The sequence below is a fragment of the Antedon mediterranea genome, chromosome 2 (assembly GCF_964355755.1).
Source record: "Antedon mediterranea chromosome 2, ecAntMedi1.1, whole genome shotgun sequence".
Lineage (NCBI taxonomy): Eukaryota > Metazoa > Echinodermata > Crinoidea > Comatulida > Antedonidae > Antedon > Antedon mediterranea.
In genome coordinates this window covers 39,493,519-39,518,612 of record NC_092671.1, presented here as the reverse complement: position 1 = coordinate 39,518,612, position 25,094 = coordinate 39,493,519, and the positions used below count along the sequence as shown (strand labels likewise).

At 32.8% G+C, this 25,094-nt stretch overlaps 1 protein-coding gene across 2 annotated transcripts in view; it reads left to right on the top strand.

Annotated features, from left to right (window-relative positions):
• Positions 1-20,110, top strand: part of LOC140041086 (uncharacterized) — a 28,364-nt gene extending 8,254 nt beyond the window's left edge. The window contains exons 1-5 of one of the 2 annotated variants that reach the window (XM_072087472.1): positions 2,826-3,099; positions 4,747-6,890; positions 13,129-13,220; positions 18,135-18,302; positions 18,976-20,110. In XM_072087472.1, the coding sequence (XP_071943573.1) occupies positions 3,041-3,099; positions 4,747-6,890; positions 13,129-13,220; positions 18,135-18,302; positions 18,976-19,179 (2,667 nt within the window). In that variant the 5' untranslated portion in view covers positions 2,826-3,040 and the 3' untranslated portion in view covers positions 19,180-20,110. Of the gene's footprint in view, positions 1-2,825; positions 3,100-4,746; positions 6,891-13,128; positions 13,221-18,134; positions 18,303-18,975 lie in introns of those variants that run through there. The other variant, XM_072087473.1, reaches the window with a different exon arrangement.
• The last annotated feature ends 4,984 nt before the right edge of the window (positions 20,111-25,094 follow it).

Genomic DNA, 25,094 nt, shown 5'->3' with positions numbered 1-25,094 from the left:
ACAATTACATTTTAATTAGCAAACTAATTTGTTATTGTCATTGCTTCCTGTTTCATTGTCTTTATCAAATACATGGACATGCAAGCAAAAAAATAAAAATATTTAGTCAAAATTGCAAAAAAGTGAAGGTGGAACATATTTTTTTGTTGTACAGTAATACATGAAAATATAGTGATTCATCATCATTTTTTAATATACAGTATTGATAAATTATCAATATCACATCATCATAAAACAGAGGAAAAATTATAGTTATACTTGAAATCTTTAAAAATAATTTTTAAGTACAGTACAATTACACCTAAAATCTTTTGAGTGCAATATTTGCTAGAAAGGTTTATCATGAGCAGCAGCATACTGTAATAATCCGGTTGCTTCAGATGAATTTTATATCTCAGCTAGCTCAGGTAATGCTTTTTCAGCCAATTACTTTATTTCAAAGCAGGTCAGATGTATTGAGTAGAAAAATGTATTGCATGTTGCATTGACGGTGCATGGTACTTCTTACACCCAGCGGCTCTTTTGTGTCATGACATGCTCCTGATGTACATTGAGTGGTTACAGGTGTTTTTTTGAGATTTTTTTCTTACTTGCCTGTATTCCAAATTATGTTTTGACACTTTATTTTATCAGCTATTTGTACAATTATTTTTTAAAATAAATACAAAATGTAAACTAATCCAAATAGACAGGATACCAAGTTCTCTAACAGACAATACTGTTGTATTTTGTTGATAAATATATTGTCAATGTCATTGTACACTTTATTAATCATTGGTAGACTGGTCACTGATCACCAAACAATTATATTAGGAATTTATCTGTTCATCTTTTTACAATACCGCATTTATTCTAAAGACAGTTTAGTGTTGGATTTAAAATACACTCTTTTATTACTGCATTGTCATTTTAGTTAATACTAATAGCACTTCTGCTGTATAAAAAATGTTGATAAATTATTGACTTTAAATTTTAATAATACTATAGTTTATCAATAGTTTATCAATAAAGAAAGATATTACAGTATACTGACATTTATAGCTGTACATACAATATTGTTCCGTTGTGATAAAATAAATTCTATATTTTTCAAGGATTTTATTATTTTTGTCTCCACCTTCACGTTACAGTATATTGATTTATTTTAGGCCATCACCATGCGATTATCTTAAGCTGGTAATTTTTACATTGGGAGAATTCAGTAAAATTAAATAGGGTACTCGTACTATCATGCAATACTAGTGTACAATCGATCAATAGTAAGGGGGAAGTTGGCAAGGGATTCGCATGTTTTGATTGCCTCAAGTGCAAAATCCCTTGGTGTTATCTATCTATTCGTCTCTATTGATCTTGTCACGCGTTGATGTTGTTGAATATTTAGCATGCCAAGTCGCCAGCCAGCCACACCAACTTGTCCATCTGTGACTATGGCAAGTATTGTTTTAAAGAACTCTACTGGCTCTATTGTCTATAGTTTTACGTAAAAACTAGTGTAGCATTAATTTGGCGAGTTAATCAGTGTAAAAATGTACTTAAACAAGGACATTTTCTGTGGGAACATAAGAATCTTTTAATTTGATGATGTAATTTAACATTTCATTAGGAAACTAATTGTTAGTTTCTCAAATCAAAAAATAAATTAAAAAAATAAACGATCTTCCATCTCAGAAAATTGATGCCAAATGTGGAGTTGGGTTTGCAAATTTTGGCTTGTATAATGTACAGTTAGTAAGCGGTCATTCTCTAACTATAGAACAGCACTACTACTATATTCAGTAAGTGGTCAGGAGCGGATTTAGGCCCCTCTCCCCATCCCTCCCTAAAATTTAACACTAACAGCCATATCTTTTTTTTATAAAATAATTACTATTTTTATGCAACCTGGCGGATCGATTATGAATATTTAGCACCCCTCTCCACCCTTATTCTATAATTCTGGATCCGCTCATAGTGGTTACTTGACACCCCTCCCCACCCTTATTCTATAATGCTGGATCCGCTCCTAGTGGTTACTTGACACCCCTCCCCACCCTTATTCTATAATGCTGGATCCGCTCCTAGTGGTTACTTGACACCCCTCCCCACCCTTATTCTATAATGCTGGATCCGCTCCTAGTGGTTACTTGACACCCCTCCCCACCCTTATTCTATAATGCTGGATCCGCTCCTAGTGGTTACTTGACACCCCTCCCCACCCTTATTCTATAATGCTGGATCCGCTCCTAGTGGTTACTTGACACCCCTCCCCACCCTTATTCTATAATGCTGGATCCGCTCCTAGTGGTTACTTGACACCCCTCCCCACCCTTATTCTATAATGCTGGATCCGCTCCTAGTGGTTACTTGACACCCCTCCCCACCCTTATTCTATAATGCTGGATCCGCTCCTAGTGGTTACTTGACACCCCTCCCCACCCTTATTCTATAATGCTGGATCCGCTCCTAGTGGTTACTTGACACCCCTCCCCACCCTTATTCTATAATGCTGGATCCGCTCCTAGTGGTTACTTGACACCCCTTCCCACCCTTATTCTATAATGCTGGACCCGCTCCTAGTGGTTACTTGACACCCCTCCCCACCCTTATTCTATAATTCTGGATCCGCTCATAGTGGTTACTTGACCGTGGTTACTTGACCATGCCGTAGAGCTCCACACTATGCTTTGTTTAGATTTTATGTGTATTTCATTCTTCAAAATGTTATACCTTAAAATAGATAAAAAGCTAAATTTCCTAGTATTCTATAGATAAATTGAATCACTGTTTATTTCCAATAAACATACGTTAGTCATTTAAACAAGCGCCATCAAGCAAAAGTGTGCGTGTGTAATTTGCAGGAAATAGCCAATGTAGTCCACTGTCACAGCTCAGAGGAAGGAAACAAACTTGAGTGAGTTAGATGACGTTGTTTAATATAAAGCTGTTGTTTTTTTCTTGTCACATGCATTCTACAAGGGCACTCAATAGCTTTCGTTCATTTAGTAGCTTTGAAATATATTTATTAAAGAGACAATTTAGTTTAGTTTAATTCACGTGTTTTATGGTTTTTACCGTAACCATGGGGTACTCAAAATTTTCTGCCATGTTTAAGAAGAATAGGTATGTTTGCTTCTTTTTTTTATTATTTTATTTTCCATACACTACAGATACTTTTATTTGACATCATTATAGACTAATTTTTTAAAGAAAATTACTATTTTTCTTACTCTTTTCGTGACTTGACTAACAAAAGTTTATTTTACTTTGTTTTTATAAAAACCGTAAAACCTCAATGGCTGTATAAAAAAAAAGCGTTAAGTTATTTTTGACTGTATTATATAGTAATATTTTTTTTACTTATTTAATATAGTAGGTTTTTTTTTATTAGTCGATTTGTGATACTTTGTCATAGTACTTTATAGGATATGATTTGTTTGATTATGATGTCATCATGGCCTCCTCATAATGTACTTTATTGTCAAGGGCTTTATTAGTATGCTTTTGGGGTGACATTTGTACTGTCCTATGTTTTACTTTCATAATGTAAATTGACTCACAGTTCATAAACTTTTGAAACTTTCATTGTTTTATTATCTTGAAATTTTTTTGTAAATTTACTTTAAAAGAAAACAACTGACAACAATCTCCTGTTGTAAAGAATTTAACCGAATTCACAATTTAATATAATAATATTTATGGTATATTTATAGTTTTTGATTCTACCATCTTTTTGTGAAAGAGAGGTCGGTAGTATGCTTAGTCTAACCTTTATAATATTAATCTAGTCTGAGTCTAATCTAACTTCTAAGTAACTCTAATATTGATGAAACCCAAAGTTAATTTGGTGTTTCTTCTTTAGTTACACTACAGTAAAATGGGGTGAGGGGGATGGGGGGAAGAAGTGAGTACAGTACTGTATGTTATCTATATATAAATAAAAGTTCTATAAAATTGTAGTATTATTAAGGATTGCAGCATGCCTGCAGTACAACTTGCACATTGCTGTTATTATACAGACTTAGTACAAAAATGTTAGTGTAAAAAAAACAACATTCAAGTACTAGGCCTAGAGTGTTATTCACTAAAGCCGGAAATTTGTCAATGTGAAGTACAATCATACATGTTTGTAGATTTGTTACGTACTGTAGAACTGTAGGAGCGTAATTACATACTTCCTGTAGGTCCGGCGTGGGTCTGCTTATATTGATCGTTAAAGTAATGTACTTGACAGATTATAATTTGAAATGCCTCCATGTTAATTGAGGGCCTACTTAATTGAAGTCTATGTCTTGATTTAAAGTTTTAAGCCATTAACTAATCTAGTGTTAATTGGAATGCTGGAAATTGATTGTGGATGTATTGCCAGCAGAACGCAGGATGAAACCTAGCCGGTATTCACATATTTCCTCATAATATTTCTCATATGATTCCTCAGATTCCTTTTTCTTTTTTTTGACAAACTTAAACGATTAGTTCATATGCTTGTAAACAGGAAACGATGTGTTGATTTATATTTATAAATAACTATTAAATATTAAACCACATAGTGTGTGCTGAAAATTACATAACAGCCACTGATAATAACTGAGCCCTCTGAGAGACCAGTCTTCGACTGAAGAGGATGCCCAGTATAAATTAAATATTTCAATTTAATTCAATTTTTTAAAGATATTCTATAAAAATGAATGTCATGTCTTTTCAAATAAAAAAAAACACTGCAAATGTATGCATTTATAATTTATTAAATCCATATAATTTCTTCTTTAGGTTTATTGAAGGTCGTACTCAAGACCAGGTTAAACGCAATAAACAGCAAAGTGAAGTCGTTGGTCCCGTTACAGCGCCCCAAACTTGCAGTAAAGGAAGCACCGGTGCCGCAAGTAACCCAAGACTTACTCGTCGAGCTTATTCAATGAGCTCTAAAGTTACGCGCCAACTAAGCTTTGGCAAGTCCGGTCTGCCTGTCCCAAAAGCTCGTAATGTAAATGCTAATGAAAAGGACACTATATCGCCAACTGAAAATGGTCTTGCAGAGGAGAACAATGTTCCTTCTCTCCTAAGGCCTAGAAACCGTAATTCTAGCCCTGTTATGTCACCGAAAGACCTTGGGTCTAAAAGTGAATCTGTGCATGAGCGCTTAGCCACTCGCTCTAATAGTGCTTCTCGTAGAAGCTGTAGTGCTTGCAGTATGGACTATAAAGCTAATGGAAATAATACTGCTACAATTGATAAGGATAGCAAAAAAAGCATCAAATCTCCAACTTCGGGAAATATGTCTCGCCTCGCAGGGCAGAAATCAAACTCGCCTAGCCCCTCGCACGAGAAAAGGCTTATAAATGGCCATGCTGACGCGTCTGTGCGACCTAAGGTGAAAAAAAGCCCGACTCTGTCACCATATTCTACAAAGCCTTCCTTGCCACCAAAGCCACGTCGCAAAACTATGGACAATTCTCCGGTAATGAACCGTGAAGACCGATCAAAACAAAAAGAAAATATAAAAAGTGAATCAAACACAAGAATCGTATTAAATGGCGACGTGAAAGGTCGAAGTGGTAGCGGAATTAGTCCGATCTCAAACCGAAGGCACACGTTAGGTGGAAGTAAACCAGCAATAAGTGCTAAACCGTTATTAAGTCCAAACGATCGCAAATTAGAACGACCTTCTAGTCTTTACCAAAGAAGAGGGACACAATCTGGTGATGGCGAAAACAAGAAGGTAGCTAACTCAGAGAGATCTAGGAACCGACTATCTTCATTATCTTCTAAAAGTCCTAGTAGACTAGATTCCAGTCCTAGTAAAACATCATCAGTACGGCCTAAATCATCTTTTTCCCCTGGGTCAAATTTACGGAATTCTGGAAGGTTTACGGATCCTTCTCAAGATCGCACTCAAAGTGCTTCCTCCGGTCATGTACGCTTTAGAAGTGCTGGCCGAACTGGTGGGGAGAAGCGAGATCGAAGTCCGTCGCCAAAGTCAAGACGGAAGGATGTTAAACGAAGTCAGAGTTTAGGTCCGGCCGATCGTAAAGGCAAACGGTCCAGCATACCAGGATTTGTAGCCCGGTGTAGACAAGCATGGGAAGATAACGTCCTAAAACCTTTATCGAAAGAGAAAGGGGCTGAGGAGGTTAAACAGAAAGTTGTCAGTCCGGATAATTTACATCGTTCGGGTACAGGTCGTAGGTCATTAGTTGAAATTAGGAAAGCGATGCTATTTCATAGTGATACAGAGAGTGATACACCCACAAGGACTGCTGTAAAGCGCAAAGATGTCAAATCGAAATCTGCGAACGATGACAGTAAAACAAAGAGTCAAACGAAGAAAGAAAATATACGTGAATCTCGGATAGCACGTCCAGATTTTAGTACAAATAAAACAAACGAGTCTGATGCGTCTGAAAATATACCCGTTTCGACAATTAACAACTCTCAAAATGAAAATTGTGATCCTAAATCTGTAATACATACAGATGTGATAAACTGTGAAACAGAATCACAAAGTAAACCAGTAGTTTTACAAGAAAACCATTCAAATCAGAATGTACCAGCGGTCTTAGAAAGAAAAGTTAGTTTAATCGACGATAAAATAACATTAAACGAAAAAGAAAACATTGCGGTTGCGTCCGAGGGGAACAACAACGAATCCAAAAAATTACAGAAATTGGCGAATGAATTGGTGAACGAACAACTGGACAATAAAGAGAAAGATTGTTTAATAATTAAGCCACCACCAAAGAAAGCTGAACCTGGGCTTACAATTGAGCCAGGTCAGGTCAACACTGCTGCTGCTGTGGTAGAGGAAGTTAAAGATGGACATTACTTCTTGCGTGTTGTTAACAGCCAACAGTCACATATTGAGGATTTATGTCAAGGTGCGGAGAAAAATTTAGAAAAAGAACTCTCTGATGAAGGTAAGTGAATTGATTAATTTTATAAATTTAATTTGATGGTGGTATAAATAAGTACCAAAAGATAATAAAAGATAATTATGATCGATCGATCTTAATGCGCCTAATGCACAAAGCCTCTAAGCCCTTCACATTATCCCAGTCATTTTTTTGGATCAAACACGTCTGGAAACATAATGTTACGGCCATTAATCAGTGCAGTTGTGTTTTGACTGTACTATACCTGTACAGTATAACATGTACACATTTTTAAAATTGTACAGGCAATATTTTCATTTTGGTTGTTTACCCTGCATGCTTGAATATTCTGTTCAAACATTCATCAATCTCTCTCTCCATGATGAATTTGAGACTAGTATATTTACATTGATGATTAGTTAATGCTATACAATGTACATAGCATAAAATTGTGGATAACACCATAGCTATCACTTGAATATGTCCAAAGTACATGCATTCATAATGCGGAACAACAACAAAAATCCACAGTTTGTGTCAACAGTTTGATGTGCATCAACACGACAATAAACAGTATATACTCATCTATTATATTAAATTCAAAATAACAATTATTTTCTTCCTTTTAAGATTGAAACAATAATGGAATAAATAAAACATAACAATATACAAATAACAATTACAATAAATCTGGGAGGAAAAGGAAGAAGGCAGGATCCAAGAAAGATACAGGATCTTTACTCTATTCCTGTACACATAGAAATGATTCACTATAATATCTATGCTATACATAATTCACTATAAATACTCTACAAATTAATTAATTATTCTAGAAAAAGCTAGCACCCTATGAATGATATGAATTTAAAGCAGACACGTACAAAATGCCCTACTCGATCCGCTTCACTTGCACTCCCTATGGTATGAATTTATCTTAATTTCTTACTGCCGATCTAATTAATGTACAGTATAATTTAATTTATACATTTGGTGTTAAAGTGATTTCTTAATTCAGTATTGGAGGCAAGTTCATTTTTGGTAATTTGAAAATTGTTGGTAAAAATATATCATTATCAGTACCATACAATAGTCAGCAGTACAGTATATCAATACACTACTGTAGGTATGCCAATAATAGTAGGGCCTAATCACAATTCTGTCTGCTACTGTATAATTAAATTCTTTGGATTGTTATTAAAATTGATAATTTTGAAATAACAATGCATTGTAACTCCTATGTAAACATTTTGTGTTGAAATCCTTGTCAGAGGTGTCATTTCCCACCCTAAATATACCAGCACCCTGTCACTTGATTGATTCAAAGTGATGACTCATATTTGACCTAGCTTTAAATTGACCACGACCACGACGATAAATCATGAATATTCATGAGACGACCACGTCAACAAAATTAGCTATGTTTTCACTGTTTTGTCCAAAAACATTTGTCATCATCAGTTTTAATTTTATTTATAAAAGATTTTAAAATCTGCTTTATTCCTGAAAGAGATTGTGCAGTAGAAAGAGAAAAACAATTGATGCTTTAATTAAAGGAAGCGATTTTACCATTTGATTACAATGATTTTATCAAATTAAGACATTTTGTTATTTACAAATTGCATTTATCAATAAATAAATTAACATACAGTAGGTGTACTATTAGTATTACTGTATAGCATTCGATGTGAAATTGCAATTTTGCAGTCTTTTTTTAATTGAATTTTTTTTGACAAAGGACAGTCAGACATTTGGCTATAATAAAACAATTTTTACAATTCAGTAAATTATCATTTAGCAAACTGTCCAGATTTTAAAATTATAAAACTGCTCTCGACAATGAGTCATTTGTGATGACTGTACAATCTGCTAATTCTCTAAATTTAGAGGTAAATTTAGTCACAATATATACAGTCTACAGCTTTCCTTAACTTTCTTTAATGAAACTCCTGTGAATGTTGACTACAGCACTCCACTAACAAATTAAACATTTTTACAATAAAATCTTGTATCATTTCTTGTATACTGTACTAGTAGATTGTTATTTTAAATTAGTATTGTTTTATTTTTATTTTATATACAATTGCATACAGCTGTATAGCAGAAGCCGCTTCCGTTTTAAACCAAAGTTTGTTCTGCTTCTTTAAATCCAATTAAAACCTTTGACGTAATTATAGTAAAATCTGTCAAAACGCAATATGTTGATAATGGGCAACACTGTGATTTTAATTAATTAGCAGAAAATTTGTTGCCTCCCCGACAGAATGCATTGTTTCATTTTTTACAAGTTATAATTAAAGTTACAGGTCATGTAGTTTGACCTGTAATTTAGTGTAGGTCAGCATTAATAAAGTGATGTCACACGGTTGCTATGCAATGATGCATAGGAAAAAATATATAATAATATCCTGCAGATTCTTGCCTTCTTTAATTTACCATTAACGCATACAATACATGTGACCTATGTTATTTTTTAGGACCTGGGCATTAGATGTATTCGACTGGTCACTTCGCGTATTCGACTGGTCACTTCGCGTATTCGACTGGTCACTTACAGTACCGTATTCGACCGGTCACTCACATTCACAAACATCTTGCAGTTAATGAGTTATATCTACTGTACTCCCACTGCTTGCATCGCATAAATAAAATCTTCTGATTATCTTCTTGCCGCCCAGTCTAATAATATAGCTTAATTAATAAATCAGACTTATTAAATAGTGCCGGTATCCATTAAATAGTAAAAAAAATCTATTAATATTTATCAATAAATCAGATTTATATAGTAGTGCCAGTATCCATTAAATACTGTGTTTACTTAGAGTGCAATGTACAGTATTGTATGTATAAAAAAAAAATACTGTAGGTACAGAAAGATTTTCTCAATTCGTCTTGAACGTCTCAACATTATTTGTGAAATTGAGCATTCAAAGAACTCATAACATGTCCGTCATTCCGTCATACATATTTAAAGAGATTAAACCCTTGAGTGACTATCACCTAAAATAGAGTTAACATGCACGCTCGCTCGCATCAAACCATTCTGGCTAATAGTATTTTCAAAGAATTCATCCGTAATTAAATTATCTGTGGTTTCATACAGGCCCTCTAGGCTACAATAAGAGTATCATTATTTGTGACAAGTACTGTATACTGTACAGCACATGTGGCAAGAAGAAGCTTGAGTGGTACTAGCTTTCAAAGGACGATCTTGAGTCTATCCATGTGGTGGAGGTATAAAATAACCTTTATGGTCTATCCAGGACCATTTAGTAACATGAATATCTGACAAAAAAGAACATCAGTTTTAAAACTATACCTCAATTTTCTACGAAACCTATACTTTATTAAATCTATAGTGTAGTACTGTAGGCCAATGTATCATTTGCTAAAAATAGCAATTGAAACAAACAGGATTGAAACTAAGGTGGAAGTTAAATCATAAAAAATGAATTTTAGGGCGAAATTCTCTCCTCCCATCCAATTCACACAATTGCACATCCCCATTTATTTGTAGTTTTTGTTATCATGATTAATCATATCATGATACACTAAGTGACCGTAAATGCCCTCTGTTTTCCCCTTTTTCTCTAATTATCAAGTTAAGTGACAATTTCATGAGCCGATGATAGTAATCACGAAATAATTCTATGGGTTGTCATCCGTTGATGCAAATTTTCAAGTTGAAAACACAATATGTGGCTTTTCTTTTGAAGATTACCCCTTTAAATTAACGTTTCTTTCGGTTGCCGACACACATTGTTCACCCTTTTCCAAGTGCGTTAAAGTTATTGCATCAATTTGCTTTGATTACTCGGTCAGGTGCAAGAATTTAACCGTCTGTGCATTTGCCAAGTCGAATGGATCCGGAAATATGGTAGCTTAACTTCTTCAGTAACTTTCAAAACGTCAAACAAAATTGTGAAAATCATAATGCACACTGATGGGCAATATTTGTTGATTTAACTATTCTTTTTGCGATGTTTTTTCTGTAGTTCCTATCCAATACCTTTTTTCTGTATTAAATAATTTACAACGTACTGACTGACTGACTTTGCAAAGCTGAACCCTGCCTGACAATTTTCTGTTGCAAAAATGATTGTTTGTGGTGCTATTAGCCCATGTGACTGTTAAATTACTGTAAAAAATTAGGTCTCTGAACATATTAATAATGTGTATGGTATTCTGGTACAGTAATATAATAGATAATACAGTACTGTACATAACAACTTATTTGATAAAAGCAGCGCGTTGCTTTACTATGAGTATATGACTCATCAGAGTCTGTAGCTGGATACCTTGCACTTGAGACAATGTCATGTTTAGCATGTTGCTACGTGTCACGGATTCCTATGCAGTACATTGCTAAAATACACAATGATGTAGCATTTATTTTCATAATCATAATATTTTACTGATATTTATTCCATGTAAAGTTTATGTTGGAACATTTCTTAAGCTCTATCTACATAACATTATCAAACTTTATGTGACATATGAACATGGTGATGTCATATCACTACCATATTTGGGCATATCACACTTTTTTGTCAAACTAGTTTGATAGTGTAAACAGAGCTTTACAAAGTAACAACAAAATACACTATACTACTACTTAATAATAATGACTTTATCCAAATTCCCTCACTTGCACTGATGAAGGGCTAGTGTTGCCCGAAAGCTCTGCTAACTTTTCTGGCTGTTTTACTTCTCGCTTTGATTTAGCTTTTTGCTTTTTGTATCTCCATTGAGATCCAGCCACTGATGATACCCACAGAATTGTCATTTTTTTCAGTAATTTGCCTTTGGATTAATAAATAAAATGTGATGGGATGTTCTTCCATAATAATAATACTTATGTTTTGGCAATGTTATTTATTGATTTGTTTTTAAAGACCTTATTTACAGATCATCAATAGATCTTCTTTTCCTGTTTAATAATGACCTTTCCTAATTTAATTACCTGACACCTGTTGCGTCGTGTATAAAAAATTGTTTTTACTTCTGAAATACTACAATCAGCAATTTGTGGTTCTTGTGTTTAAAATTGTATCCGTCATAGACGTCCGTTTCAATGTTTAATGCTATGTTTTTAAGTACTTTATATTCACAATTTACAAGTTCCTGTATCCAACAGGTGGTATAGCATTTATTGCTAAAAGAATGTTCATTTGACAAGTTTATATAAAATTTGTTAAAGTTGTAGTTTATTGAATTTTAGAACAAATTCACTAGTTTGACAATTTAAAGTTTGAGACGTTTTTTAACATGATGACAGCAGTAACAACTGAAACGTCAGACACATTCTCAAAATTACTTCCTTTATGTAAACATATGGTGTACTCTGCAAACCTGACTTAAGCTCTGTCTACACTATCAAGCTAGTTTGACAAACAATGTGATGTACAGTACTATACCCAAATATGGTAGTGATGCCCAAATGGTAGTGATATGACATCATCATGTCCATATATGGACACATCACATTTTTTTGTCACATAAAGTTTGATAGTGTAGACAGAGCTTTACTGTTAAATCCCTATTCTTCAATCAAGAACAACTGAAATATGACAGATTCAACAATTTGTTCTATAGGACAAAAAATCTATACCAATGTCTAGTGACTCTCTGCAGAGGTCATGCCAAGGTCTATTTCAGATTTACAGTTTAATATTTAAATTAAAGAGATTATATTCAGTAATTATTCCGAGATTTTTATCAATAATATTATTGCAAAATTTAAATTCAACGTATTATATATTTCTTTAAAATAATACTAAAATATTATCTAGTCATTATTATTGCCCTGGTTGGCCTTGTACTCCGGTTGTTTGTCACATCGCGTAAATCCGTTATTAATTTATAAAAAATTGTCTAAAAAGCTCTTTCTACAGCAAACTAGTTTGATAAAAAGAAAGTGTGATTTGCCAAAATATGGTGGTGATATTCCCAAATATGGTTGTTGTGATATGACATCATCATGTCCATATATGGACACATCACATTTTGTTGTCACATAAAGTTTGATAGTGTAGACAGAGCTAGGCCAGTTTACTGTAGTAGTCATAATTTGTATTAAATATTTATACTTGTGTGTAGATATTTTAAATTTACGATAATCTGGTTTAAAATAAATCATAATGTATCATAAACTGTATTATTTTTAATCTACGGTATTTTCAATGCTGACTTCATGTTTTGGCAAAGGTTAGGCATACTGTATTCAGAACTAACTAATGTATTCATTTATAGTAGTGGATTTAGTTGACCAATTTATTATTTTCAGTTTGTGGTATAATTCGATCGGCCATAGGCAAGGCAAGTCTCTTAACAAACAAGAAGTTCAAACAATTCAGAGGGTTGTGTGAAAAGAATATTGTAAGTATATTATTTTATTTATTTAAGTAAATTCACAATTCATTCGTCCTCTCACTGTGGGGAATATGAAGTTGACACAGTGGTTTAAATAGTGCCAATGCTTTATTTGTTTAATAGGACACAGGCACATTGTCAACTTTTACTTGTATACCCAGGAGTACTACCAGATAGTTCTGAATGGCTACCATTTACTGTATTTTAAATTATTCTACAGTATATTATGTCTATTCTTAAGATACTGTAAATATTGTGCCTCTGCCTATCCTGGTGTTTTGTTTACGGTATATATATCATTTGTTTACGTCTTCAACAATTAGACTTTCTTGAATCTTCAAGGGGGGCGTTCTAAATTTCACAAATTGTAATGCAAAAGATAAGACATCAAATTAAGCTCAGCCGTTCATTTCACTAATTTAAAACCCTGCCCCCACCCCCCTCTATTTCAAAATCCTGGATCCGCCTCTAGCAATGATAAAGTGATGTCATTGCTTATCCATGTCGTGCTAATCAGGTTATGCTGCCCTCATGGGTTTGATATTTGAATCAAAGTTGATTAATGTTGAACTGGAGAATGTCATTATGTTTACTATGCACAGTACAACCCTTTCAATTTTAATTCTTGAAGCAGTGGAATTTATAAATAGTGTATATTCAGAAATATACACTATTTATTTATTTCTGAAGCAGTGGATTTATAAAAAAATTGTTTATATTTCTACATGTTTATCATGTGATTATAAATGTAAACTTAAAATCTAATAATCATATCTATTATTGTTTATAATATTTAAACAATTCTTTAATTTATAAATTAGGATAATTATCGTTAAATCATTTTCAATACATCTTTCTCCGTCTTCTTTATAAATGTATCTTATCTTATGACAAACAGCAGCCTTGCATAATTGATCTCATTGTCATACAAATTGCCTTATTTTGCAATTATAATAAATCCACCCTACTACTACTGTACGATTAACCTTTGGCATTAACCCACTTGACTAGCTTCCACGTCTTAATTTACACAATGCAAGTTTTTTGCATTTTTGTCTTATTTATACAGTAAATTCCCATAGATATTTGTTAATTAAAATGTCAATTTTGTATTAGATTACTGTACATGTACTGTAAATCTACCAAAATAAACACTGTGCTGGTTAGTAAACATCAACATATAGCATCGGAAGCCATCCCCCTTCCCTATAGCCTCCAACCCCCTCCCCCAACCCTACAGCCTCCAACCCCCTCCCCATGTATACGTTTTTCATATACTGTACAAATAGTGCAAAAGTATGGAGAACTACAGTATATTGTGTCAGATTCACTTATTTTTATTTGTTTTAAATATTATATAATCATATTTTTGTTTGCAACATTGCTACATTCCTTGATATAGTACAAATGTTATTGTGACATTTACATTTATGTAGGTACAGTAGATAATACAAACTTGTGAGGAATCCTTTTAAGGGTATTTGGGGAATCAGAATACAGGTCAACCCGTACCCATGCCAACTCGTACCCACCAACTCGTACCCAAATTTTGGCTTACTCGTACCCAAAATTTTGGCTGACCCGTACCCATCATTGGCTGACCCGTACCCATCATTGGCTGGCCCGTACCCAAGTTTAATGCTATTTAAAGTATATTTATATTACATTTAAACCCAGTTTTATTAAATTTTTAGATACCAATCATATGTTCGATATTATAATGGCAAAAACTATTGACCTAAAATGTATAATAATATGTACAGACTCGTACGTAAAAAGCACAGCTTTCATCGTATTTGCGTACGTCGTATTTGGTAAAGTTAATACTTGAGGGCGCTGTTTTATATGGCTCTGTGGAAGATGTCAGTGGTCGGCTGTGCTGCATTCTATTTTTTTTTCATTTATGAGTTATTAATCTATTATTTTCTACGAATAGTAGTACACGGAAATTGAAATACCCACTAGTCTGTGATGATGAAAACTTGAATTATTAAAAGTAAACATAAATATCTTTTATACATAATTTGTATTTTCATTTTATTTTACAGATAATGAAGTAATGTGCTTTTTGAAAATCGTTTTAAAACGAATGGTTTTTGTTGTTTTGTTTTGCAAGTTTTGGAAAATATTAAACTGTTTTAACATTTCGAAAATATTTAATACATTTTTAAATAGTCACTCGTATTTTAAAATCACGAAACTATTTAAGTGGATACCAGCCTCATTGCTGCTATGAGCATTTAGTAGTAGATTAGATTATTGCCGTTTATCTAGTATACAATGACGGATGTGAGAGTAATAATAAAAGGTAACTACTGTACTAACCTCCAATAATTTAACATTTAATTACAAACGACGACATTTGCTGTTATTACCTTTTCATTTTATAATGATTATTACTGTATTATTATGACTAAAAACCGAAATAAATACTACTAAAACTTAAAAAAATCATCTTATCGCTGACAGATACGTAAGAACTCAGACACGTGTAGGTAGGCCTTCAGAACGTTTATATTATTTTAGTAAATAAGACGACATCCGTTGCCATGGAAAAACGATCGTAGTTCATTTCATTTGTCTTATTTGACACATTATAGAATGCGTATTTTTTTTTAAAAAAGGGAATCCCTCGTCAGCAAAAACACGTAGCTGTAAGTTATTGAGGAAATATCTACCAAAAATGTTTAATTACCGTAAACAAACAGATAATTTTACTGAATTATTTAAGAAAAAAAATAAATAGAAAACGATCATACGCCACATTGAACCTTTTGGACACACTACAAATGGACCCGTACAAATGCGTTTTTTTTTTTAATAATAAAGAGGAATCCCCATTCAGCAAAAACATGTAGCTGTTATAGAAGAAAATCTGCCAAAATGTTTAATTGCCTTAGGCTACAGTACGACAGTACGTGTATATGATCATTTCACTGAATTATTAATAAATAAAATATATGGAAAATGATCATACGTCATTACTAAGTCGTCTCTTTGACGCCGGCCCTATAAATGCGTGTTTTTTATAATAAAAGGTTAATCCCGGTCAGAAAAAACACGTAACACGAAATCTACGAGTAATTCGACCCCATAGCCCGGCAGGCTTTTCGCTTAAAACAGGGTGTTGTTAAAATATTTTTTTATTAATTAATGTTCTCTTACGTAAATAAAAAAGACACACAATCAGAATTTTTAACTTTTATACAATCAGAATTTTTAACTTTTATACAATCAGAATTTAACTTTTATACAATCAGAATTTTTAACTTTTATACATTCATAATTTTTAACTTTTATTCAATCAGAATTTTTAACTTTTATACAATCAGAATTTTTAACTTTTACACAATCAGATTGTTCAGATAGCAATTGCATTTTTATAACACTTTTGTTAACATTTTATTATACCTTATTTTTCTATGTATTTTTCTAAATTTGTTAAATGTCGGTTTTATTGTATCGTTCAAGTTGACAGGGGCTGGTCAAGCACATCACAAGATGACAGTTTTACACTTTTGCTTTTCCGCTACTCTCCTGTTATACTTATATGTTTGTTTTTTTGCTATGTAGAAAGATTGAAAATAAAATAAATAAAATAAAATAAACATACGTTTATAAAACTATAATACTAGATTTAAATAAATGTTAACAAATATATGCCTAATTAAACGAAGTCTACAATCAAATCAATGGTCATTTTTATTAGCACACATTTCACCGAGACCTGTATGTAAAATAAAAAAACAATTTAAATATAAAAATATTCATACGGCAAAAGCATACCACTAGTTTTACGCCGATCAAATCATTACAAGTAATTATTCAAATTGGGTACGAGTAGGCCAAATAATGGGTACGAGTAAGCCAAAAATGGGTACGGGTAAGCCAAAAAATGGGTACGAGTAAGCCAAATACTTGGGTACGAGTAAGCCAAATATTTAGGTACGAGTTGGCATGGGTACGGGTTGGTTTGGGTACGGGTTAGCCAAAGTGGGTACGAGTTGACCAATTATTTGGGTACGGGTTAGCCAAGTTGGGTACGAGTTGGCATGGGTACGGGTTGGTTTGGGTACGGGTTGACCAGCACCCGGGGAATCATGCCACTTGGCACTTGGACAAACACGTACAGGAAGCTTCCTTGTGGATTCTTCACAGGAACAATACCCTTGACGGGAAGTGGCCTAAGCAAGCCTAATTTGATGAGCAGCTTACAACGTACATAGATTATCCAATTATTTGTAGTAGAAAAGCAACAATAGCCAATCTGTATCTGAAAATAAATATTGCAAAATAGGTTAAAAATGAAAAATATTATCTAAATGTTGGCTACGTATTTTGTGCTTTACTGATAAAATGCCAATATGCCTTAATTCTATAAAGAAAACGACTATGATGTTATGCCAAATATATTCCAACCTCTTTCCATTTCTTCTAATTTTTTATAAATTATTAAATTAATATCATTAAAGTCCTATGAATCTTCAGGCTTTATTTGACACAAGTACTTAATGAGTCACAAAATAAAGAATAAACGCCTTTTAATTTTTTTTCAACACTACAGGCTAACAATTGTATGAAATCCATATATGAGTAATCATAAATAATTGTATTGCTAATATCATGCAGAGCATTTTTCAATACGGTCAATAATAATTATATACTGTTGTATTGTTGCAAATTAATTCAAATTTCATTATTTAATATATTCAGATTATATTACTGTACTGTGTTGGTTGCTGTATGTAAACATTTTCTACTCTGTATTGTATTCAACATTTGTTGCATTTTGTAGATTGGTTTGTTGTTTACCAGTGTGAACACACTCTATGATGGTTTATTGTCTTCTTCCATATTTGTCTATTTTATTAAAATAAAGTTACTGTTTTAACCCTTTTTTAAACATTTTATCTTTTATAGAACCAAAGCGATGATGAACCATACAAGACCATGCCAATGGACTTGGTAGGATTTTGGGAGATGGTCATGCTACAAGTGGATGATGTTGAAAAGATGTTCCAAGAGGTTGACAGCATAGAGAAAAATGGTTGGGTTGTGCAACAACCTAAAGTTATCGCCCACAAGAAGGTACAGTACATAATTATTTTAAATACATTTACTACAGACATCTTCCTTATTCTGCACAAAGATAAACCAGAAGGCTTCAATTACTTCCTTCAATTGCCATTTTCCTCTTATCAGTTGCCGGCCTATTCATCCTTTCTAAGTCATGTTATTCATTCATTTTCAATCAAGATTAAGCCTACACTAATTCGCCATTAATTATATTGTATAAATTTACATATTCACAAGCTTCTTTAATAACAACAAGTCATGGTCATTGGATGAAGTACTGTGTAGGCTTAAAACTACATTTGTATGAATATGTTAACTAGGCCAGCATGAGAGAGACAAGACACTCGCCTTGTCTGAAATTTTCACCACCCACCCCAATTCCCCAGCAGAGATCCTCATATTTGATATTGATAATTATATTTAAAGCATCTTTGTCTTGTCTGTTTTTAACCTCTCGCTACGGCCTTGTGTTAATGAATAGAACCTCTGATAATAGAATGCTGAGCCCTGGATCAGGTTTCCTTTCATTCTTATTTAAATTATTCATTTTCATTAATATTTTTTTTATTCACAAAAATTAAGACTAAATAGGAGTATTATATTATATTGCATATGGTTACACATTTTTAAAGTAACCAATATTACTATATGAAATAACAAATTATATTTGTTGACATTCTAATAGGTCAAAGCAAAGGTGTCCAAAGGTAGTGATGCCAATAAGACTCAACACAACAGTAAGATGGAACAAGCAAGGAAGGCGAGAGAGGAAGCAAGACGCAAGTTGATAGCAGCGAAACGTGCCGCAGCAAAGAGGAACGCCCTTGCTGCCGTCGCCGCGGAACACCACACAGTTGTCGAAATCTTTACTCCAGAAAAGAAAAAGTAAACGGTTTCATTGTATGTGTTTAGCAGATGTGCTTAAAATGCTGTTGTTAGCTTATGTACATAGTGGAGATGACGGAACATATTGTTTGAATCTCTCAAAATCTTCAGTCATACAACACATGTATAATATTCCTGATTTTAGCCGGCTCCACTAAATAGAAACATGAATGATTTAAAAGTATGCAGCTACAGTAGTAGGATAAACATTAAAGATGTGTTGGCTTTCAACAAATACTTTATAAAGTACATTATGAAGCACATGCATGTTTTGCAAAAAAGAAAAGTTTCTCAAATACTGGCATCGCGGTATATGCTGCTCTCTTTGTCTTGTTAAAGGGTTGGCATGAAATTGGCGTGAATTTTGCATAGGATAAATCCAGGAACATTCAAAATTGGAAATCAGAATGATTGAACCATTGAAATTGTGTACTACAATGTGAATGGATATTGAGAAATGAAGATCTACTGAACAAGCATCATTGAGCAGGTGTACAATGTGAATGGACATTAAGAAATCAGGATCTACTGAACAAGCATCATTAAGAATGTGTACAATGTGAATGGACATTAAGAAATCATGATCTACTGAACAAGCATCATTGAGCATGTGTACAATGTGAATGGACATTAAGAAATCAGGATCTACTGAACAAGCATCATTAAGAATGTGTACAATGTGAATGGACATTAAGAAATCAAGATCTACTGAACAAGCATCATTGAGCATGTGTACAATGTGAATGGACATTAAGAAATCAGGATCTACTGAACAAGCATCATTAAGAATGTGTACAATGTGAATGGACATTAAGAAATCAAGATCTACTGAACAAGCATCATTGAGCATGTGTACAATGTGAATGGACATTAAGAAATCAGGATCTACTGAATAAGCATCATTAAGAATGTGTACAGTGTGAATGGACATTAAGGATGTACTGGCGATTTACCCTGCTGATCAAGCAGCACAGAATGTACAGTTCATTCTTAATGTGTACACATCAGGTTAACAACCAGCTAGGTACTACATCAACATTACATGATATCGCAAAGGAACCTGCAAGTTATGTATTTAAGCGTTATTTTCATTCATTTTTATAGAGAAAAATACATCTTTATAATATTTTTAACAAGCTATAATAAACAGGTGATTATTAAAAATGTCTTCCAGTACTTTTTGTACAAAAAAGTCATTTTTACAAGTTTTTGTATCTGAAAATTAAGGTACTAAGTTGCAAAATATGCAGTAATATCTGATAGTAGTAGCAAGGTGTTAGGAAGTGGAAACAATTTAAAAAATAAGTTCTGTCCAAAGTTGAGCTACAGTACATTTTCCAATGGTTTTTTGGGATATTGTAAACAAGTTAATTTTTCCTTGTTGAATGCTGTTTGAAGCTTATAAAAAGATATAGTGCATAACGGTGCATTCTTAATCAAATAAGCACTGACTAAATACCATACTTTGATTTGCCTGCTTACAGTATCCGTGGAAACATCCTCAGTAACTAATGGAGTATGTATTGTCAACTTGGTTGGATAAAATTTATCTGCAATCAACAGAAAAAACAGTAAAGTAATTGTGTTATGTAGTATGTCCAATAATGTAGATAGTTGATATGTAAAGCATTAAGAATGTTCAATGTTATAAATAAAACAGCTCACATATGTATGTATATTAAGTGTATATATGGTTATTTATTTAACACTACATTCATCATTGGTAAAGCTGAAATTTAGCTTTTACGTTTAAGGGTTAGATGGACATTTTATTTGATGTTATTGTATTGCTAAAGTTGTTTGTCTGATGATTTAAAGTAATAGGTACTTGGAATATATACAAATTACATAATTTTATCATACAATTCTGGTGGAAAATACAAATAAATAAGAATGTCTTCTGAAATTAAAGGGTTGGTTTATATTGTACCATGCTGAAAACAGATGCTAGCAACAGTGTAATCTTCAAATGTTAAGCTCTGTCTACACTATCAAACTTTATGGGGCAAAAAAATGTGATGTGCCTATATATGGACATGATGCACTTTTTTTTGTCAAACTAATTTGATAGTGTAGACAGAGCTTTAGTCAACTGACTAGCAAGTTGCTGTTGCATCGTGTTCATTTGCGGTTATAGGACAGATAAAAATACTGGGTTGTGGGAAAAAAACATGTTATGAATGCACATAGTGAAATCATGTTATTTATAGCAATGAATTAAATAATTAAATCAGTTGAGTAATTAATTGGTTGATTAGTGCGACGTTTGCTATTTCTTGCACGTTGAATGTAAAGACGTAAGGATGCTCATGGTACAGAACTAAAGTAGTTTATTAACCAGTCTCCCTGTAGATGCTGTAATCTTAACTTTCATAGTTCCTCTCACAAATTCGCAATCTTCATAGTGTCACAAGTTAATATACAAACTACGGGATGAGGTATTTAAGTTTGCCATCTTCGGGATAATACGATTTATACAAATCTTGACCGCTTTACTCCATTCTGGTGAAACATTCAACTTATTTCAACATAATGGGGGGGGGGGGTGTTGTAAAGATGAGGAGGGATAAGAGGAGCGGCTTCTATAACCATTTACAAATTTTGGTAAGCAGACGTTCTTGCTTTGCTTTGGTAAATTTAATAATAAATTAAAACATTAAGCATTTATTTTCATATGGCAAAAGTGTAATGAATAATAGCCTGTTGGAGTTTAGGTAAAAAATAACAAATATTAGTTCTGTTTTTTTTTCCTTTGTCATTTAATCAACTCTCTCAAAACTGAATACTATTGTGTTATTTGAAACATTAGGCAAGTATTAAGTCTCTCTTGAGATTCTAAGAGATTTTGCTGTTTTCAGAGAGTATGGTTTGGAATAGTTAACTGTTATACTTCAAAACATTCATCTTAATGATTTAAAATATTAGTATGGATGCATTTTACTTTGTCATCATAACGGTACGTTTTCCTTTACATTATTGTATTTAAAGCCCAGTTATTTAATATTTCTTGTTAAATATAAGACATGACTGTGTTAAACTACTCTGAATCCAAACTAGCATATATTTTGGGAATGCGACCTATAAATGTTCTTGCTGAAGTCGTTGGTTGTAAATTGCATAAACTGCCATATTTATAACTTGCCTTCTTTTAGCTGCTTTAATATTTTGTAAAGATATCAAGGTAGTTTTTCATTAGTTGAAAATTATTTAGAAAGTGGAGGGGGATAGAATTTCCTTACAAAACTTAATTAAACTGATTGTGGCAGTCACTCACTATAAGAAATGTAGTTATAGATTTTTTGTGTGTGTACTTAGGAGACTAGAAGTAGAACAAAGATGTCTCTACAACTTTCTTTCTCTTTTTTTTCATAGTAGTTTTTGATGTCAGCCAAATCATCTGTACATACTAAAATTAATATTTTTCTTTTACGTTAATAGTTATTAGCTATTGTATTTAAGAATTTCTTTTGGTTTTTCTTTTAAGCACTTGTTTTTCTTCTAATGTTGGTTATTACCTTCTGTTGTTTTCTTGGGGCTTGGTCTGCTACAAGAATTGAAATAAAGTGCACATGATTTATAAACTACATATATTGTCGTTTTTAAAAATCGTTTTTGCCCAAAATATTAACTTGTCTGTTTGTTTTGTGTACATTATAGGTTTGCTACTGTGTTACCACCATGACATTTCTTTCCTTTTCAACATATTTTATTGAGGAAAAAAATGGTTTGCCTTAATACGCACTAGTACAGGGATTTTTTCAATATATATATTGAGATTGAGGAATATTATGTGCATCTGCAGTAGTACTAGTAGCCAGTTACGTAAAAAAATAGAAAGGTCGAAATTTTGCCATTTAAAAAGAACCCTTTTCTTTTTCGACATAACTGTGTACAAACACTCTATAAGATGATGATAACGCAATATATGCATATATATAGCAATATTATCACATGCTAATTGAATTTTAGAAAGTGAATATTTTGCCCATTTTTTAAAAAATCCCTGAACTACTGTATAAGTATAGGGATTTTTTTCCAAAAATGACCAAATTTCAACCCTTTTTTTGTTCGACATAACTGGGTACAAACACTCTATAAGATGATCATAACGCAATATATGCACATATATAGCAATATTATCGCATTATAATTGAATTTTACAAAGTGAATATTTTGCCCATTTTTCAAAAATCACTTTTTTAGCTTTTTGGGCTATTTAGGGAATGATACACCTTGTGGTATATTCAGATATTCAAAATTTTAACTAGAAATATGAAATTTAAAAATCAAAATACCACTCAATTACAAGTGTGTTACTATTGTCACCAAAGACTAACTCAACTACAAATGCCATGAAAGACTCACTCAAATGAATAATTTGGTACTGCCCTACGAATAATTGTCATTTATTCAATACTCACTTAAACTTGTTTAGTTATTATTAGAGTATTAATTTTATTTCTGGAATATTTAGAATTAAATACCCCGGAGAGAGACTACACTTACTTACTTACTTACACACTGTAATGATATTATTATTGAATATTCTCCCTCTTAAATTAATACTTAAAACTAAAGTAAAAATACAAGAAACATGAAAAACAATTTTCAATAAAACTGGTTACTATAGCACAATTAACATGCGCAGAACCCATTAGTCGACTCTGCTCATGTTTATTATGCCATAGTAACCATTTATGTCAAAATTGGTTACTATAGTACAATTGACATGCGCAGAACCCATTATTTGCCTCTGCTCATGTTTATTATGCAATAGTAACCATTTATGTCAAAAAATAAAAGGGTTGAAAATCGGCCATTTTTCAAAAATTTCCCTGTACTATAGTACAGGGATTTTTCAAAAAATGGCAAATTTTCGACCTTTTTATTTTTCGATAAAACTGGTTACTATAGCACAATTGACATGCGCAGAACCCATTATTCGACTCTGCGCATGTTTATTATGCTATAGTAACCATTTATGTCAAATATGGTTATGATAGCACAATTGACATGCGCAGAACCCATTATTCGACCTTGCGCATGTTTATTATGCAATAGTAACCATTTATGTCAAAAATAAAAGGGTCGAAAATCGGCCATTTTTCGAAAATTTCCCTGCACTATAGTACAGGGATTTTTTAAAAAATGGCAAATTTTCGACCTTTTTATTTTTCGCTAAAACTGGTTACTATAGCACAATTGACATGCGCAGAACCCATTATTCGCCTCTGCTCATGTTTATTATGCTATAGTAACCATTTATGTAAAAACTGGTTACTATAGCACAATTGACATGCGCAGAACCCATTATTCGACTCTGCGCATGTTTATTATGCAATAGTAACCATTTACGTCCAAAAATAAAAGAGTCGAAAATCGGCCATTTTTCGAAAATTTCCCTGTACTATAGCAAAGGGATTTTTTTTTTTAAAATGGCAAATTTTCGACCTTTTTATTTTTCGATAAGACTGGTTACTATAGCACAATTAACATGCGCAGAACCCATTAGTCGACTCTGCGCATGTTTATTATGCTATAGTAACCATTTATGTCAAAACTGGTTACTATAGCACAATTGACATGCGCAGAACCCATTATTCGTCTCTGCGCATGTTTATTATGCAATAGTAACCATTTATGTCAAAAAATAAAAGGGTTGAAAATCAGCCATTTTTCAAAAATTTCCCTGTACTATAGTACAGGGATTTTTAAAAAAATGGCAAATTTTCGACCTTTTTATTTTTCGATAAAACTGGTTACTATAGCACAATTGACATGCGCAGAACCCATTATTCGACTCTGCGCATGTTTATTATGCAATAGTAACCATTTATGTCAAAAAATAAAAGGGTTGAAAATCGGCCATTTTTAAAAAATTTCCCTGTACTATAGTACAGGGATTTTTCAAAAAATGGC